Below are 18,110 nucleotides of genomic sequence, written 5' to 3' on the forward strand. Positions count from 1 at the left end.
TTGGATAAGCAGTTGGAGTAAAAGCTGAAAAGACATATAGCTGGCTATGGGAAAACAAAATATACAGGATAAAAATAGGGTAGGTAGAAAACCTGGCCCACCTCTCTGGCCCGGGCCATATGGCCTACCCTTGGCCTACCCTTTGGCCCACCTTACAACTCTAAAAAAGATTTGATTCTTGTCATTCTGAAAATCTGCAAACCAATTCTGAGGTTGGACTTTGGTTTTTCTGGCATTTAGAAAAACAACGAGACTGAAATAAACCAAAAAAAATAAAAAAGTTTTGAGTCTGCATTTTACACATCTGACATAAATTAAGGGGACCCCCGGGAGAGGGTCTGGTTAAGTCCTGTACGGGTGGTGCTAACAACCACCGTAGCGCTGTTTCTTCAACTTTTCAGGACTTCGGACCCCTTTTTTCGAAATCTTCACCCAAAAATACACAAAGTATCAAAACCTGGCGAAAAACTTTGACGTTGACCCGAACCCGACTCGAACTCGGGATCCCTAGTGTGAGAGCACAATGCGCTACCATTAGGCTGACTTCTGTTAAATTATAATGAAAGTTTTAAGGGTCTGATCCCTTGGTCAGATAGACAAGACCTACGTTAAGAATATTTCACCCTCAATTTTGGCACTTTCTTAAGAATAATCGAACCTCTCATCCAAAGTACACTATTCTTATAAAAAAAAGCGTTTAATTCTCAAAGCATTTAGAAGATTTGACCAATTGTTTGTCGTAAAACGGCTGATGCAATAACGACAACGCGCTTTATGATAAAATCATAATGAAATTATAGCGCATCCCGACGCACACATATCATTATAACCTGGTTGTCCGAGAATAAAATCGGGGAAAAAAATGTTTGAAGGTGGGCCAAAGGGTGGGCCAAGGGTAGGCCATATGGCCCGGGCCAGAGAGGTGGGCCAGGTTTTCTACCTACCCATAAAAATACCATTTGATCCGCGTGGTGTCTTCGATTTTTTCCGCCATTTTTTTCGCTCGCTTCCAATTGCGCGCGAGTTTTCAGAAAGTTTAAAATGCAGACTCATAGTTAGCTCTACTAGAAACTAGAAACAGATTGTTGATGTAACACTGTCAACAAAGAGGACGATTATAAGATTCAAGATTCAAGATTCAAGATGTTTTTGAAAGACTGATCTGGTCCTGATTTTAGCTACATATTGCCTAACACCTAATATTCTTCAAAAAGAACGGCGCGCGGGAAGATCACCGTGGGGATTTCTATAAATTGTTCGAAACGTGACCAGTTTGCTCTGAAGTAGCAATAACTTTAGTCTAGTTTTCTGAAAACATGGCGCACAAGCAGTGCGAAACGAAAAGATGGCTGAACTGTTGCTGGTCGAAGAAACTCTTCAAAGTAACATGCTTTTCATGGAAGGAGACGAAGAGATAATTGGAGAAGAGGAGATTTTATCAACAGGACCTTTAATTGCTCTTCAGCCATCAAGTGTAGATCATTTGATTGACCCAAATATAGAGGTAATCGAAGAAGTTATTGACCAATCTTATGTTGATGATGTTCCGGTTATTGCACAAGAACAAGAGATTTCAACAGATGTACAGCCTCAGCAACAACCAAACAATAAGAAAAGAAAGCTTAAAGGTAGTAAACCAAATTTCTTAAAGAAGTCTAAGGGAGCTGATGGCGAAGAAGGAACAAGTGAAATTGATGTTCCCAGAAAGTGGGAGCGGAAGAAAATTCAAATCAAGACACTAGAAGGAGAATTTTCTGTTACAGTTTGGGCATCAGGTATAATGTTGTTTTTATTGCAGTAATTCAACAAATAGTCTTATTCTAAAACTCTAAATAGAAGTGCATCTAGCAGTATAGCCCTAACTCTTCCAGTCAGTACCTTTAGCCAAATTAGGAATATTTTTCTTACTTTTACTAGTATTCCTAATTAGGAATCTTATTCCTAATTAGGAAGAAAAAAATTCCTAATTAGGAAGAAATATTTAAAAGCTTAATATCTCTGAAACGAGCTACATTCGCAAATTCCAAGTATGACCAATAGATTCGGTATACCAAATGGGCAGTTCCAGAAAAAAACCATTACCCCCCTGTGGACAACAGGGTTTTTTGGAATTTTTTGTCACTTGGAAATCCTGAGAAATTTGAGAAAGGTCTCGGAAAATCCATTATTTTTCTTCATTATTTTGTCATCCGTATCGGAAAATCCTGGAAAATCCATAAAATTTGCTCTATTTTCTTGCAAAGTATCGGAAAATCCAAGATTTTTCCTTAAAAAATCTTGAATGTTACGGAAATCCTTAAGTTTCTCAAAAGTAAATTGTTACGGAAAATCCATGTCGTCCACAGGGGGGTAACGGACTATAACTGGAACCGCCCAATATGATAACTGTGCAAAAAATTGAAAAATTTCATTCGCGGATGGTGGAATTATTAACGCCCCGAAAAAATAATTCCAAATTAGGAATTAAACGAACTGCCGTTTTTATTATCACGAAGAAAAACAGAAAGTGAGTTTCCCGCGTTTTATAAATAAACGTCAATTTTATACCGGGAGAAGTGAAATTTTTTCTAGGGATTATAGCTCGGTCCCCCGAGCAAGTCAAGAGCTCAATCTTTCTTTCCCACCTAAATGGAATGGTAAGAATCTTATGAAGTACTCCAGACCCGATCAATCGAACTTGTCGAACCAATCGAACAATCGAACTAATCGAACTCCATCGAACGATTAAAGTTCGATTAAAAAAATTAGTCGAACCTAATCGAACACTCACAATTTTTTGAAGCAATAGCAGTTCGATTAGTTCGGTCAGTAAAAAGTTCGATTAGTTCGATGATATTAAATCCTCATATCTTCCCTCGCTTGCAAAAACTTTGTCCTCTGGCACGCGATTGCCATTTCTACAGTTCCCGGACTTATCAGCTTGACGTTTATTGTACCCGGATATTTGTCTATCCGGAATAAAGTCCGTAGCCCCTATGTTGCGATTTCGCGGGCGGCCGAGTGGCGGAATACTACGCCCCAACAAACCGCCTCTGGCGCTAAAAAAGGATACAGGAAAAGTATGTAATCCGTTGTCGGAAGTAATTTCCCGATTTACATTCCGAATTTGGCTTTGAAAAGAAGCTAATATACGGTGGCGGAGCAGCACAAACTTGTCGAACAAAATTGGTTTATCGAACTGATCGAACCGAAACCCATTGATCGAGAACTTAATCGAACACTCACAATCTTTCAAAAAATCTTAGAGTTCGATTAATTTTTTTAATCGAACTTTAATCGTTCGATGGAGTTCGATTAGTTCGATTTGTTCGATTGGTTCGACAAGTTCGATTGATCGGGTCTGGAGTACTTTTAAACGTGCGATTTTTTCTATTTTTGGAGAAAATCTAGGTATTTGCTTTGTATTCCTAATTAGGAATATTAGTAAAAGTAAGAAAAATGTTCCTAATTTGGCTAAAGGTACTGACTGTCTTCCATACTGTATAAAATTTAGGACCTTCCCCCGGCACTCCGGTCCGGAAACGGCCGGAGCAAAAAGTGCTGTTTTTTCCTTGCTCTGGAACACCAGATGATTCTGGAGCACTTCAACAAACCACAATTTTTGGCGACTGGTCGGCACCAGAACTCCAGAACAACGGAACTCTGGAACGGTTGGCAGACGATATCATACTCCAGGACGCAAGTGAAATTTTTCAATCCGCGGACCTAGACGGGGTTTGGTTATTATCAGTTAGGGTTACGGTTGGAGCTCGAGAGTCACAATATACCGTAAGTTGGTCTAATACACAAGTGTTTCAACCGGTATTCCAACGAAGCCATATTTTGGTTTGTACAGAAATTTCGCCCGCTCAAATCTAAACAACAAAATGGTCAATCTCACTAAAGCAAAATATTGCGGCCACGGCATTTCCCTGGATAAAAATTCTGGTCACGTGACCATCCGTGATTTTAGACCAATGAAAACGCTTCATTTCCCCGGATTAAAGTTGTGTCTACACTAACACGCGGGAAATGGCTAGAAAACGAGAGAAAAAACCGGGGGTCAAATTAAATTTTTCTTCCTTCTTGCGGCAAACATAAAAGACTTTAAGAGGCCATTTATTTAAGAAAGGGGTGTTATATCATAAATGAATTATGTAAGTAAGTGATATATTAAGTAACAAGCTCATTAACAATTTTATTTTGAAGTTTGTTTTTAAAAACAGAACCCCCGTGTTATAAGATAATCTCATTTTCTTAACTTATGGACCCAATTGGAAGTCTTTGTAATACAGATCATTTGGCAGTGTAGTTGCAGCCTATACAAGCCTATACAAGAATTGGAATCTAAAGTCTGAAGTCGTAACTTCTTGTCAGTGACCCCGCAGAGAAGTTTTTAGTTGGCAGACACTGACTTTAGGTTGGTTTGGAAATCGTTTTATTTTGAAATGTAATCTTCACTTTAGATGAATACTTTTATTTATTTGGATTCATGAAAGGTTCAAGGTTTGTTTACTTTTTATTTCAAATTATTTCATTGATTTATTGAGCTGCAATAGCTGAATGAAAAACGAAGATTTTTGATAGTTATCATCGTGGGCTTGGCCGCCATTTTGAATTTCAATTTTTTTTCTCCTGTACTCGGCAATTTAGAGGTTGTTCGTAATACGCGATTTGGCTTACGCGTAACACTTGTGAATATCGACATCCCTCGTCTAATTCCGACACCCTTTTTAGAGAAAGGGATAATATGAAAGCTTGAATCACTGATTGAAAAAGGATTATTCCTCTCTGACCACTAAGCAAAGAAAAACAGTTTCAACGTTTCTATAAATTTCAGCTGATAAAAAGGGTGTCGGAATTAGAGGAGGGGTGTCGACATTAGACCAAGTTACGGTAAGGCCGAAGGCCCTGTACCCTGTGACTTACCTTAGGATCCCGTAGAGGGATCCTTGTAGGGGCACTGGTAGGGTTGGGAGCTTTCTTAATTAAGGTCTGTAAATTACACGCTATAAGTATTTGTGAATGACGGCTTTCTGGTCTGTCTCGTTGGCGTAAGCGGTTAGGCATTGGGTTTGGAAACCAAGGTTGCTTGCATTTGGTGGTTCGAGCCGGGGTCGGAGACCTGTTTCACCGGTACGGGCAAATTTCAGAAAAATACTTAGAAAACAGTTAGAAACACTTGAGAAAGACAGAAAATCAGGATAGAAGATAGGAAAGTAGAAAATAGGGAGAAAATAAGAGACAATGCATCCTGGAGTATGATATCGTTTGCCAACCCTCCGGAACGTTCCGGGGGCAAAGTCCATGTTAAACTTACAGATTTTGAAAACAAAAGTGTGAAGAATAAACTTTGTTGTAAACGCATTTAAAACGTGGGTAAAAAGTCCTGGACCGAGTCCCGCGTTTGCTCATTCAGCCAATCAGATCACACAATCTAGCCGGTTCCCAACTACTGCTATAAAATCTTAATTGTAAATATCTAAATAAAACCGGGGGTTTAAATATTTACTAAAGGCTTTATTGAAACAAATTTTGGTTGAATATCTTTGTTATTATATATAAAACCTGAATCGCAATGGTTTTAAAAAGTAAAAGATTGTACAACTTCAAACAGGGTGTCTACGGTCGACCTTGAAAGCCTTGAAAACCTTGAAAACCTTGAGAATGAACCACCCAACCTTAAAAACCTTGAAAATTATAAATTTTTTGGGGGAAACCTTGAAAACCTTGAAGAATCGTTAAAAACCTTGCAAAACACTTCTTCCTATTCATCCTTTTTATCAATACAATCTTTTCAATAGACAGTCAAGGAAATCCCTCATTGGGGTAGTAATTGTTTACTGCAATTGCAGAATAAACGTCACTTAAACATTTTTCATATACCGCAATTGCAGTATATTCAAGAAACAGAATTCAAAGAAATCGTTTGATTTTTTTACAGTCGATGTTTGTTTATCTTTGTCGACCAGCACTATATGTAGCCGTTATAAGCCTTTGTAGGCTAACCACAAATGAAAACTACTGCAATAACTACTGCAATTGCAGTATACCGCAATTGAGGGATTTCCCTGACTGATAGAGCAGAGGCTGAGTCAAGGTTTTCTCTAGAATTGTGAATTGAGGTATCTCCACAGATCTCCATCCCTCTACTAGCCTTTCAATGAGCTAGGTTTTTTCATTTTTTCTATCAATTGTCATAGGTTCTAGAATTCCATGTACCAGGTTATATAATATTATAATACCAGGTTATTATAATACCAGTTATACTATAATACCAGGTTATTCCAGTAACTATTATAGTTTTGAGTTCGAGTGCCTTTATCTTTGAGTGTTAGGCTTTTTTTCATGTTAGTTTTAATCATGAACATATAAAGGATTGGACATCTATCTCCTTTGTAATTTTGTAAAGCACTGCTAGCTTCATTGCCGCCTCTTAAAAACATAAAATAAACAATAAATTTTGATGACATACCTCTACGGAATGCCTTGCTAACAACGTCAAAATTTCGACAAAAGTCTCTGTTATTCTCAAGTCTTTTATCTATATATATATATCATAACAAAGACAATAGAGGCAAAATCATCAGCTTGTCAAAACTCCGACTAATATTTCTAAATTTGACTCAAAAGTATGAAATAATTTCAGACAGTTTTGGATTCAAATTTGGCATACTATTTTTTCAAGTCATAAAAAAATTATTGGAGTGATAAATGTGATTCAAAAGTATATACGCAGTTGAAATTCTGAATTTTAATGCCGAAAAATGTTTATAAAATATATTGCAAACTTATGAAAGAATTTGAGAATAATTCTTTTGTGAATTATGAGTAATGTTCAAGCAATTAGTGGCATTGAAATTCCAAAACTTTGAAAGTTTCTCTTTGTCTTTTTAAGACATCCTTGATGACATTCTCACACAGTTTCAAAGTTTTTTTCATGTTTTGATGAAACCCAGATAGGGGGTGCTGAAAGTTTGAATTTCTTAAGAGAGGGGTTGCCAGTTAGAGGGGGGGGTCACTTCCTACTTCATAAAATTATGTACAAATTCAAAATTGTTTCTTTTCAACAAAAATATCACGCATCTCTATAAAATTGCCTTTAGAGTGATGGGTCGAAACCATTGCATAAAGGGGGTCGAACTGAAACTTCTATATAATTTCCTATGGGGAGGAATCAAAATTTCAAATGTATTTCCTAAGGGTTCATACGGGTTCTCCCTTCCTAATAGAGTGGGGGTTATATCAATGTATGACAAGGTTTCCACCAAAATTAACCAAAGGCAAATAGAATTTCTATTGCACTAATTTCCTAATTTTGCACTGATTTTTTGCCTGACCACTTTTCTGTCCACCCTGTATGGCTCATGTCATATGTCTAAAAGATGTAGAAGTTATTTCTTATATCTATGTGCCTTTGAATATTTGTTTTTCACGATGTCTGCTAGTAGTAGTAGTATCTTACAAAACTTATCTGAGAGCCATGTCAATTGAGTATCCAAAAACCTTGAAAAGTGCCAAAATGTTTACCAAAAAAACTTGAAAAAACACTTTAAAATGACCAAAAAACCTTGAAAACCTTGAAAATCCTGAAGAAAAAAAACCGTAGACACCCTGTCAAAATAGACAAAGATCGTTTATGACCCCTGTCTCAGATGAGGCTTTCAGGCTTTATCTAAAGATAGAGAACTAAAACAAGCTTGACCCACTAAACTATATATTTAGCACCAGACTCTCTGACAATCTGAGAAATTATTTGCCCGGGAAGAGCAGCAGATTTCAGCGAAATGCTGCTTTTTGCTCTGAAAGTGTATGGTGGAAATGGTCTGAAATGGTGCTTGTTTTCAAACTTAAACATCAATTCATTTGAAATATTTTCTTTATTTGGATTATTGAAAGGTTAAAGGTTTTTATTTTTTGATGAAAGCTTCACTCAATCACTTACAATGAGCTTTTGAAATTTGTTTATTTTGTATTCTGCTTGCTCTCGCATGATGCCGCCTTTATGGAGTTTTTTTTTTGGCGTCTGCTAAATGCGATTTCGTGCACTTTCGCTCACTGCGCACACACGTATTTTTTTTAAATCAGCCGACTCATGGTAGTTTCAATATTTCGACCAGTGATGCTTTCGAATATAGCAAAAATACAAAGTTAAAAAAAAAAAATGGTAGAGTAGATTTGGGAGCTGAACTGCGTAGTTCATTTGTTTTTAAATTTTGCTGCTTTAATTGGTCTGTCATTTGATGGCTTGCAAGTTTCCCTCCACTGATGCAAGTTATAGAACTTCATATAGAACTTAGCTACAGCAGATGATTTTGATTGAAGTTGTTGGAATGTTTACAAAGGCTCTTGACAGGCTTTTTTATACTGTCAATCTGGCTTTTTTTAAGCCATTACCTTTGGGTACTTTGCCAACCTCCCCTACTGAAAGCCTATTTATTTTTGAAAAAAGTTTCCTTGGGATAACAGTTTAATGGTAAATTCTATTTATTCTTATAATTTTTATAGAAGACAAAACTGAGGAACAAGATAACCCAGAAGAAACGATAGAAGAAATTCAATCGTCCATCATTGTTGAAGAACAAAAGGAACCCGAACACGTGGAACAAATAGAACAACATCAAGACCAGAAACAAGTTGAAAAGAAAAAAGAGAAACCAGCGAGCAAAGTTAGAAAAACAAGCGAAAGTAGAAATAAATCTTCTGATGGACCAAAGTAAGTTTCTTCTTTTTTACTCTATAACTTGGTTAGCAAAATCTTCAGAATTGTGTGGAATATTTCTTACAAAGTAACAGGAAGAGAATTTGGATCACTTCGAAAAAAATTACCTATGTTAGAGACCTTTTCAAATTTGGTAAATTGTCTTCTTTTTAAAAGTCAATAATATCTTGCAAAATTTATTTGTATATGTCTGATGATTGGATCGTTGTAAGGCATGAAACTTGAAGTTATTTTATTTTATTTTTAACTTCGAAATCTTGAACTAAATTCATCTTGAGAAGTTGGTTAATAGTGATAAGGTTTGCTCTAAATTCTGTTTTCAAAGGCTTCTGAAAAATATTCCAAAAGAAGGGAAGATTTCTTGCCAACATACCTTAAACAATGTGCTGTGTTCTTTTGCCTATTGAAAATTATTGGCAATTAATTAGCGTTTGATTTTTAGTAAAGGGCAAAATGATGGATTTACAGATTTTTCAGGATTTCAAGAACAACTTCTGGCAGCTCTCACAAACTTTTACTACTTTTTTATTTAATATTATTTTTATTTTAAATACATCTAATTTGATTGAATTAAGCTAAAAAGTCTTTATCTTTTTTATTTCAGAAAAAACAAAAAGTCATCTAAACCTAAAGATGCAGCAGCCCCAGCTAAAAACATTACATGTCAACATCCAGTAAGTTGTTATTGTTTTCATTTTTATCAACAGAGTACCAAATTTTAAGCTATTCATAATTCACTCTATGTTCAACTAGCGCTTAGCCGGCGAAATTGACAGCGATATTTAGTTGCAAGAAAATGTACATTTAATTCATAATCTTACTGCCTAGATCGGCAGACGACTAGAAATCCTAAAAAAAAATACAAAACAAGTCTCATACCATAAAACTCTGCTCGTGGAGCTATGGTGAATAAGATGGAAATGTAAACACCTACATCATATTTTGATAGAAGTCTTTTTATTTGTTATTCTTGATTTCAGGGGTGTGGAAAAGTGTTTCGAGATAATTCGGCAATGAGAAAACATCTTCATACACATGGGCCAAGAGTTCATGTTTGCGCAGAATGTGGAAAGGTAAAAATAATCTCCTTTTATATCAATTTTGGCCGGGTTGGTCAGTTGGTAGGACATTCCCTGTACAATCCAAGTGTTGTGGGTTTGATCCCCGGTTACCGCCAACTCATTGAATGAGTAGCTTAGATTGGGTAATTTGATCTAGGCGATAAGTTACAGGGAGCTGAGAGTAGGTGTGTCGCGCCACCTCAGCATTTGACCTCCCGACCCCAAACCTCCCTCCTTTACTTTACTTATTCCAATCGTTTCAAACTTTACTGAAAGTTTTCCAACTACAATTATTTCAGAATTTACAATTTTAGTGTTCATCTCATTCAGGATCTTTTGTTAACTCGGCTGTCAAATTATCAGAATTTTTCCTTGAATATTTGAATATCTGTAATATCTACAATACAATATGTGTAACTTTTTTTACCAGGCCTTTGTAGAGAGCTCCAAATTGAAACGTCACCAGTTGGTACACACAGGAGAAAAGCCTTTCCAGGTAATAATATTTATTTTTTAGTTAACTTAACCTCTACTTTACTTATCTATTCTACCTCTAAGCTCGAAATTGTGGATTTCCTCGTTTTGAGTGCTGAAACATAGGGATGTGTAACACCAGCACACTTAGCAGAATAAACAATTGCTTTTCCATAACTTTTTCATTTTGTGTAATTTGAACGAACAACAAAAATATTTAAATGAGAGCCTAATGAATGAAAACCTTAGTACAAACAAAAATGTTTCGTTTTCTGCTTTCAGGCTGGAAAGAAACTTTCAGATATTTAGATGGGTAGATGGGGTTTAGATTCAGTTTGTCAGTTGTTTTGGAGATTCAAAATATCCGAAAACAACAAATGCTCAAAAACTCATAGAAGGCATATTTCATAGGGCAAAACTTTAACCGCTCTTTATAAGACTGTTATTTAAATTGTTGAATTTTTATAATTTCTTTTAGTGTACTTTCGAAGGCTGTGGTAAACGATTCAGTTTAGATTTCAATCTACGTACTCATGTTCGAATACATACTGGCGACAAACCGTACGTTTGTCCTTTTGATTCATGCAACAAACGATTTGCACAATCTACAAACTTAAAATCACACATATTGACTCATGCTAAATCCAATACAAATTCCAAAGGTGCTAACAATGCTAGTAAACATCAACCGTCTATCGAGGAGAGCATACCTTTAGAATCTCAATTCTCTTCTTCAATCACCAATGAAGATGAAGATGAAGATCTTGGTGATGAAGATCTGGTGATTCAAGAAGAATGAGAGAATGATATGATGCTTTTGGAATAATTCTGCATTCATAATAGAATATTGGCACAAGGAAATGGAGAAAGTTTTAGAGGAGTGTTTTTATATGCTTTTGGAATAGATTCTGCATTCATAATAGAATATTGACCAAGAAAATGGAGAAAGTTTTGTGTATTTGTCGAATTTGAATGGAGGAACTTTTCAAATAGTGTTTTTTGTGAAGATGCATTGATCGAATTTGACCAGGTATGATTGAAAAGAATGAAATACCATTTTTATTTGGAGAAGATTTCAAGATATGGTCAATCTTGAATTTCGCTTTAACCAATTATTGATTTGGTATTGCTTGGTTATCGAACGTAGTGACAACAAAAGTTCAATTTCTACTACAATATGGTAACACTGGTATCGCATTTGATTTGACAATAGAAAGATACAAAATGATTGGTTACCCGTTATAGATATCTAATGGAAATGTAAACATCGATGGAAAATCCTGAAGCCTGGTATCCCTCCATGTTCTTAATATTTTGTAGAACAAGAGGATTTCTTTGAAGAAAGCAGAACTGTAATTGAAACACATGTTTTAAAATCTTGGTCAAAGTTAAATCGTGGTTGCTTCATTTTGAGATCTATTTTTACTTTGTCCCATTATTAATTTAATTAATTTTTTCATTATATTTTTTTGCGTTTTTTTTCCCAAGAATTAAAACTATATGAAATTATTATCATCTTTGCATATTATTTCAGTCATTATTTTACGCTTTCAAATTTCGTCTTATTTGATGTACATATTTATTAATTTATTTTGCAAATTTATTTTTGTCTTTGCAACATCGAGCTTTTCCGTCCCCTCCCTGTTGAAGATATCTGTTTTTTTAGTTCAACAGCCCCTGGATGTCTTGCTTGAAAATAAAGTGCCCTCTGGATATCCTGGATGTCCAAGTAGATAGAAGGCATGAGGATATCCAGTCATTTTGGCCTGTACTTTATATACTGGATGTCTGATATCCTCAAGATGTGTTTTTTTACCAAAACTATATTTCAAACGTCCATCTTCGTTTAGCGAATGGATACCAAAAGAACGTTGTTTTAATGTTTTAATGAAGTCAAAAATTACAATGATTGTACGTCAATATTTGAGTTTTTCTCAACTGAAAAATGATGATTTTGACCACATCTGCTAACGGACAAGCTGGAGTTTTTACAAGCTCTTATTTGATTTGGTTGGTCGTTAACCTGTAATAAAACAATTTTATTACTTTTTCTAAAGAACGCGTCATCTCTGTTACTTTTAATGACCAATTATTGAAGTATTTTATAAAAACTCCAGAACATTCCTCTGCTAAGTGTGATTTCATTTTTTCAGTTTCTCAATTTTCCTTCCGTTCATCCACGTTTTCTTGGTCACGATACACGCTTTTTATAAAAACATCCTAAATATTCGAAGCCGTTGGATTTTTTAGAATGTTTTTATTTTCACCATTTTTGCAATTTCGTAATAAATTGAGCGTTATAGAGTCCGTAAAGCCTTAAAATGGTGTTTTTAACTTGTTCATAATATTTTTCCATCGAAGCCTTATGTTCTTATATAGGTTGTTATTCTTATAAAGAAATTTGTAAGCCTTGGGTAATTATTTTGTTAACCAGATCTCATCGGATAAAATGCCCCTCTCAAAGGAGTTATGCAGATATTACGGAAATATCATATTCTTATGCTTTATTTTTTTCAGTCAAATAAATAAAATAACATGAGATGATGAGATTGGATTGAATTCGAAGGAACACTTTTAGACGTTTGACAAGGTTGACAAGATCACCGGTATGTATATCAAGTCCTTCTTTTGCATACACATTAATTTAATAAGAGAATCCAAAATATTTGAAGCCTTCGGATGTTCTTGACTTTTTAAGTTTAAAGCCTAGAAATATTCTTCCCTTCACCATTTTGTGACAGTATTTTTGTTACATTGGGTGTTTAAAACATGACTCTATAGTTTTTGCTGTTTTCCTCTGGTGACCTAAACTCTCAGCTTAGCCAAAGACTAGAAAATTTCAAATAAAAATCACGACATCGAAATAAGGGTAAAACTCGAGGAACTAAATAAAATTTCTAAAATCGCGAGCCAATCGCCTTTTCATGTTATTGAGTTCATTTTATTCTACTCATAAATTTTCCTCAACAAAATTTTATTTTAACATTTGTTTGTTCGTGTTTCTTTCGCTTTCTCTCGCTTTCATTTTGAGAAGTTATCGCTTTCTATGGCTTTTTATCGCTTTTTATCGCTTCTCATCGCCCAGTGGGAACCCAGCTTAAAAACAAAATAGCGGTCAAAAAATAAGTAACGGTTCTCGTGTTCTATTTTCTTTAGTCTTGACTTGAAATCTAGACAATGATAAGTTGACGAAACCTTGGTGTGGATCGAAGCTGATCGATTGACATGTTAACCCTGTAACGATTTAAATGATGTCAAGGTATGAACGCTTTTTTTACTGTACGTGATAGCTTGTTAGCCAATGGTTAGTCTTGAAATTCTTTGTGTTCAAGAGTTGTTTCTCTTTCTTGAATTCTATGAATACCACGCTCTGCGCTAAATAGATATACCGATCAACAAAAGCCGATCAAAGCCGCATTACCTTTTGCTTGAAAACGAAACCGAAATCGACTGGATTCTAATACAGTATTTAGTTTTGATTGACTTTTGATTTTGTGGTATTAAGTACCTTATGATGTTAAATGGGGGGTGCAGTAGTGTAGTGGTTAATTTTGACTCCCGTCCAGGAGGTCGGGGTTCGATTCCCACTTCACACTTCAATTGAATGTACATGATGTGCGCTGGTCTTGTTCCCTAGTGGTTCACGGCACTCGATCCAAAAGCTATGTGCCAGTGTCTCTCAAGCCTACAGGCAGTATAAAACGTAAAACGGTTCTAACGAGACGACTCCTATACTGCTCAATACAAAACCAGGCATCCTCTGTAAGGAAAAAACAGTCATCATGATGTTAAAAGGGTTTTTTGAAGACATTTGTGGGGAAGGTTTTAAAAACCACTTTACTAAACTACTCAATTTCCGAGATTTCAGTACTACCCCTGTTACAGAAATACATTTACAATAATTTGTGTTTTGCTATTGTGTTGTATTTTTGGTTCAAATGAGAATCGTTCCAACGCATTTCACTATTTCCTTCCATTTTGCCATGTTTTAACTTCATATCGCCAAAAATTCACTTCGAAATCTGTCGAAATGTCTTATAAACACTCACTAATAAATTTTTAATTATCTAATCATTACCTAAAGGATCAATATATTGACCTGTAAATTAACATTATTGAAAGTGATTAACCCCCGTAATTGACATAATACTTGTTTCTCAATATGAATGGCACAGAATGACAAACATCAATTTTGCTCTGAAGTATGAAAACTATTTCCTAATAACCACTAACCCCGATTCCAAGGGAGTGTTCTATGCACTTTTTTTATTAGAAAACTTTTGTTTTGGCTGAGCATGGATGTGCTTATTTTTTGACAGTTTTTTAGCCTAAAAATTTCTATTTAAAATGTTGTTATTGGCTTTCTTGAATGGTATTCACTCTTAAATATATTATTAAAATTGGTCCTTCAGTTTAAAATAAAAAAGGCCCTCCTCAAGGCATTATGAATTATCTTTAAATCATAACAAGAAGCCCGTTGGGCGTGAAGGCCCAGCAAAAGCGAAATTTTCGCGCGCGATTTTCGCGAATTTCGGAATTTCTAAAAAAAAAAAAAGATTTCAAATTTCTTCCAGGAAAGGGATGGCCAAAGGATTTAAAATTTTACTGCGTCAAGCAAAACACAATGAAAAATAAGTCGACAAGGATAATTCTCCTTTTCTTCATTTTTTAGAACAGGGAAGTGAAAAAATAAACGAAACATAATGTAGTCAATCAAAGATGAATTGAATGTTGAAGGCTCGAAACTTTCTACCCGAAGATAAACAATCAAATTCAAACTATCATTAAATTCAACTTCCATAAGAAACAACATCAAAAAATATAAAAATGGTGCCACACCGATTTATTGAGCCTCTTCGTTGTATTGTCTTTGTTCATCTTCTCCCTCTTTCCTCCATCAAGGTCAATTCGACTTGAAAGTAATTATGTGTCGAGTTTGAAAAATCAAGCCACCAATTCGTTAAACGAAACAGATCCAGAAACAACCATTTTCACACGTATCATCATGGAAAAAGTTCCAATCTTGTTCAAATTTACACATGAGCTGCATTCTAGTCTCCATTGCCATATTCCATTTAATCGGTATATATTTGAAATAATTCTGTGTCGTGTTTGAAAAATCAAGCCACCAATTCGTTAAACGAAACAGATCCAGAAACAACCATTTTCACACGTAGCATCATGGAAAAAGTTCCAATCTTGTTCAAATTTACACATGAGCTGCATTTTAGTCTCCATTGCCATATTCCATTTAATCGGTATATATTTGAAATAATTCTGTGTCGTGTTTGAAAAATCAAGCCACCAATTGTTAAACGAGACAGATCCAGAAATAACCATTTTCACACGGAGCATCATGGAAAAAGTTCCAATCTTGTTCCAATTTACACATTAACTCCATTTTAGTGTCCATTAACAAATTCCAGAATCAGTTTACTTGAAATAATTCTGTGTCGAGTACGTTGTCGAGTTTGAAAATCATGCCACGTCCCACTGTCACTGTACTGACCGTTGTTTAACAGCGACAGATCCAGAAGCAACATTGTGTCTTATTTAAATTTACACATTTCAGTTTATTTATTTCTATATTAGAAGCCATTATTTCCTAAAAATAAAGTCTTTTTGAAAACAAGAAACTTAAAATGACAGTGATTTAAGGTAGAATTTTCACCCCTAAAGCTTTATGAAAACTTGAGCAAAAACTATAAGATATGACAGAATGTTGAAAAAGGTTTACAAAGAAAAATCACTAAAAAGTTTCTTTGGTTTGAATGTTTCTTGGTTTGAAAGTCTCTAAAGCAAAGAAAATGTTCAAGAAAGTATAAATCAACACGAATCAATTTCCTCGCTTCGACCGCCATCTTGTTTTGTTTTGAAACATTTGTTGTTTTTAAGGAGCGCGAAATCAGAAAATATATCTTTTTTAGCCAGTACCCGACTTTAGCAAGCTTTTCCCTGTCCAGACGGCAAAAAGTGTGGTACTGGTATTAAGCGCCGTTTCTACCAAAACGGACAGGCAGAAGGAAACACGGACAAAAAAATAGTGAGACTCTCATTAAAGGCCCACTCGCTAGCGCTGGGCCAATAAACACATTTTTTTATAAGAACACCCAAGATTTTTTAAGAATTTGGATGTTCTTACCTTTTTGAGTTTTTAAGCCTAAAAATGTTCTTTTTTACACCATATTGTGAGTACTTTTGTGCTGTTCCTTTTCGATAGTTTTAGATTCCACAAAGTCTTTTCTTGTTCTTAAAATTTTGGCCATTGAAGCTTTATGTTCCTACATAGTTTGTTCTTATAAACGTTTATGTGCCCCTTCTCACAGAACCGGTAGGATTTTTTCAGCCAGTTTGGGTAAAAACAACGGTGCAAAAATCGATGGGGATTGATAAACTTACGTTTTTTATGGCTGGGGATTTAAATTCTATTGTCTTCGAGTCAGAAAATTTCATTGTTTTCAAGTCAGAAAACTCAGTGGTGATGGGAAAAATAGCATAACATTTTGCTGTTAGGATTTTGTTTATTTTGATTATTTTCAGTGGGGACAAAAATTGGAGTGTAATGTTTCACTGGGGACGATGTTTCGGCCAATTTTCTCACGTAGAAGGGGTTTCCACTGAGTCTGTGAGAACAGGTGTCTTTTTTCCAACATTTGTATAGATTTGTTTCCGAATCGTACAATTCATCAGAGTTTGTTTAGTAGTAAACCGGATGAGGTTATTAAGTAGACATTTACGTTTATTTGTAAGAACATCAAAGATTTTTGAAGACTTTGGATATTCTTGGTTTTCAACATTAGAAGCTTTAAAAATGTTACATATTAGTATTTTGTGAGAAATTGGTGTGATATTTTGGGAAATTCCATATTCCATGCCCTGCACAGCCTTAATATATAGTTTGTTCGTATAGAAAAAAGATGTATAATTTATTTGTTTTGTAACACTCCCCGCAGAGTAACAGTATGAAAACCACACAACGGGGTGTGATGCGTTGTGTCCTTGTTTCGTGTATTATGATGCAAAATGAAGAAAATTACTCAAATTGAATTATTCGAGTAGAGTCATAAACTCTAGTATGGGTTTTTTCTTATTTTTGTCGTATCGTTATTCGACGAGCTTAATCAATCTTAGAGGTCTGCTTGTCTTTTTGCTCTGTCTCGAAATAGTGGTTAGGGTTTTTTCAATAGAACAATATTTTTGAAGTCACGATTAAGAAATTTATGTTGTAAAATTTTCCAGTATCTTTTTTATAAGAACATGCAGTTGATTAAGTTCGACTCATTTGGAGTGTTTTAAAAGTAATTATAAGGAATATGATTTGATTGATTGATTGATTGATTGATTGATTGATTGATTGATTGATTGATTGATTGATTGATTGATTGATTGATTGATTGATTGATTGATTGATCGAGTACAGTATATGGGTTACCTATTAGCCATATTATTGTTCCACGTTTTTGAAAGCTCCAACTTTTTGAGTTTTTAATCTTGTGCAATTTTTTTAGAAATTGTTGTTTAAAGTAGTTCGTAAAGCCATAAGATATTTTAACTTGTTTTTATATTGGCCATCGAAGCCCAATCTCAAATTTAAGGCTAGCTAGACAGAAAAAACTCTTTTTAGCTTTCTCCAGACACTAGCTTTTTGATTGGCCCTTTTCTGATTGGTCATAATGTCCTTTATACTTTTTCCTTATAAAAAACGTGTACGGTTTACAGATTGGAATTTTCTCTATTGTTTTCATGACATATTAAACATGTACAATAGCATTTAAATACCAATCACATAATTGGCAACCAATTAAGTGCTTTATAATTTTTATAATGATGACACAGTCGTTGCGTATATTGTTTCAGTAAAAGAATGGTAGCCT

General features: G+C 34.9%; 2 protein-coding genes across 2 annotated transcripts in view; both read left to right on the top strand.

Moving 5' to 3' along the window:
• The first annotated feature begins 1,299 nt into the window (after positions 1–1,299).
• Positions 1,300–11,879, top strand: LOC136811198 (transcriptional repressor protein YY1-like). Its single transcript, XM_067067811.1, has 6 exons — positions 1,300–1,775; positions 8,488–8,695; positions 9,306–9,375; positions 9,682–9,774; positions 10,193–10,258; positions 10,715–11,879. Exons 1-6 carry the CDS (start codon positions 1,346–1,348, stop codon positions 11,033–11,035), a joined length of 1,188 nt encoding a protein of 395 aa, XP_066923912.1. The 5' UTR covers positions 1,300–1,345; the 3' UTR covers positions 11,036–11,879.
• An 872-nt stretch (positions 11,880–12,751) lies between these two features.
• The window catches only part of LOC136811199 (uncharacterized), a 31,252-nt gene continuing 25,893 nt past the window's right edge, over positions 12,752–18,110 (top strand). The window contains exons 1-2 of the mRNA XM_067067813.1: positions 12,752–12,842; positions 13,393–13,495. The gene's annotated coding sequence lies outside the window, so the exon portion shown is untranslated. The remainder of the gene's footprint in view (positions 12,843–13,392; positions 13,496–18,110) is intronic.

Source organism: Clytia hemisphaerica, unplaced genomic scaffold, assembly GCF_902728285.1.
Source record: "Clytia hemisphaerica strain Z4C2 unplaced genomic scaffold, Clytia hemisphaerica genome assembly, whole genome shotgun sequence".
Taxonomy (NCBI): domain Eukaryota; kingdom Metazoa; phylum Cnidaria; class Hydrozoa; order Leptothecata; family Clytiidae; genus Clytia; species Clytia hemisphaerica.

Excerpts from the sequence above, each read along its gene's own strand:
- LOC136811198 (XM_067067811.1), top strand. The coding sequence starts at position 1,346 with ATGGCTGAACTGTTGCTGGTCGAAGAAACTCTTCAAAGTAACATGCTT. Across the intron at positions 1,776-8,487 it reads TGTTACAGTTTGGGCATCAG|AAGACAAAACTGAGGAACAA; the intron begins GTATAATGTTGT and ends TAATTTTTATAG. Across the intron at positions 9,376-9,681 it reads ACATTACATGTCAACATCCA|GGGTGTGGAAAAGTGTTTCG; the intron begins GTAAGTTGTTAT and ends TCTTGATTTCAG.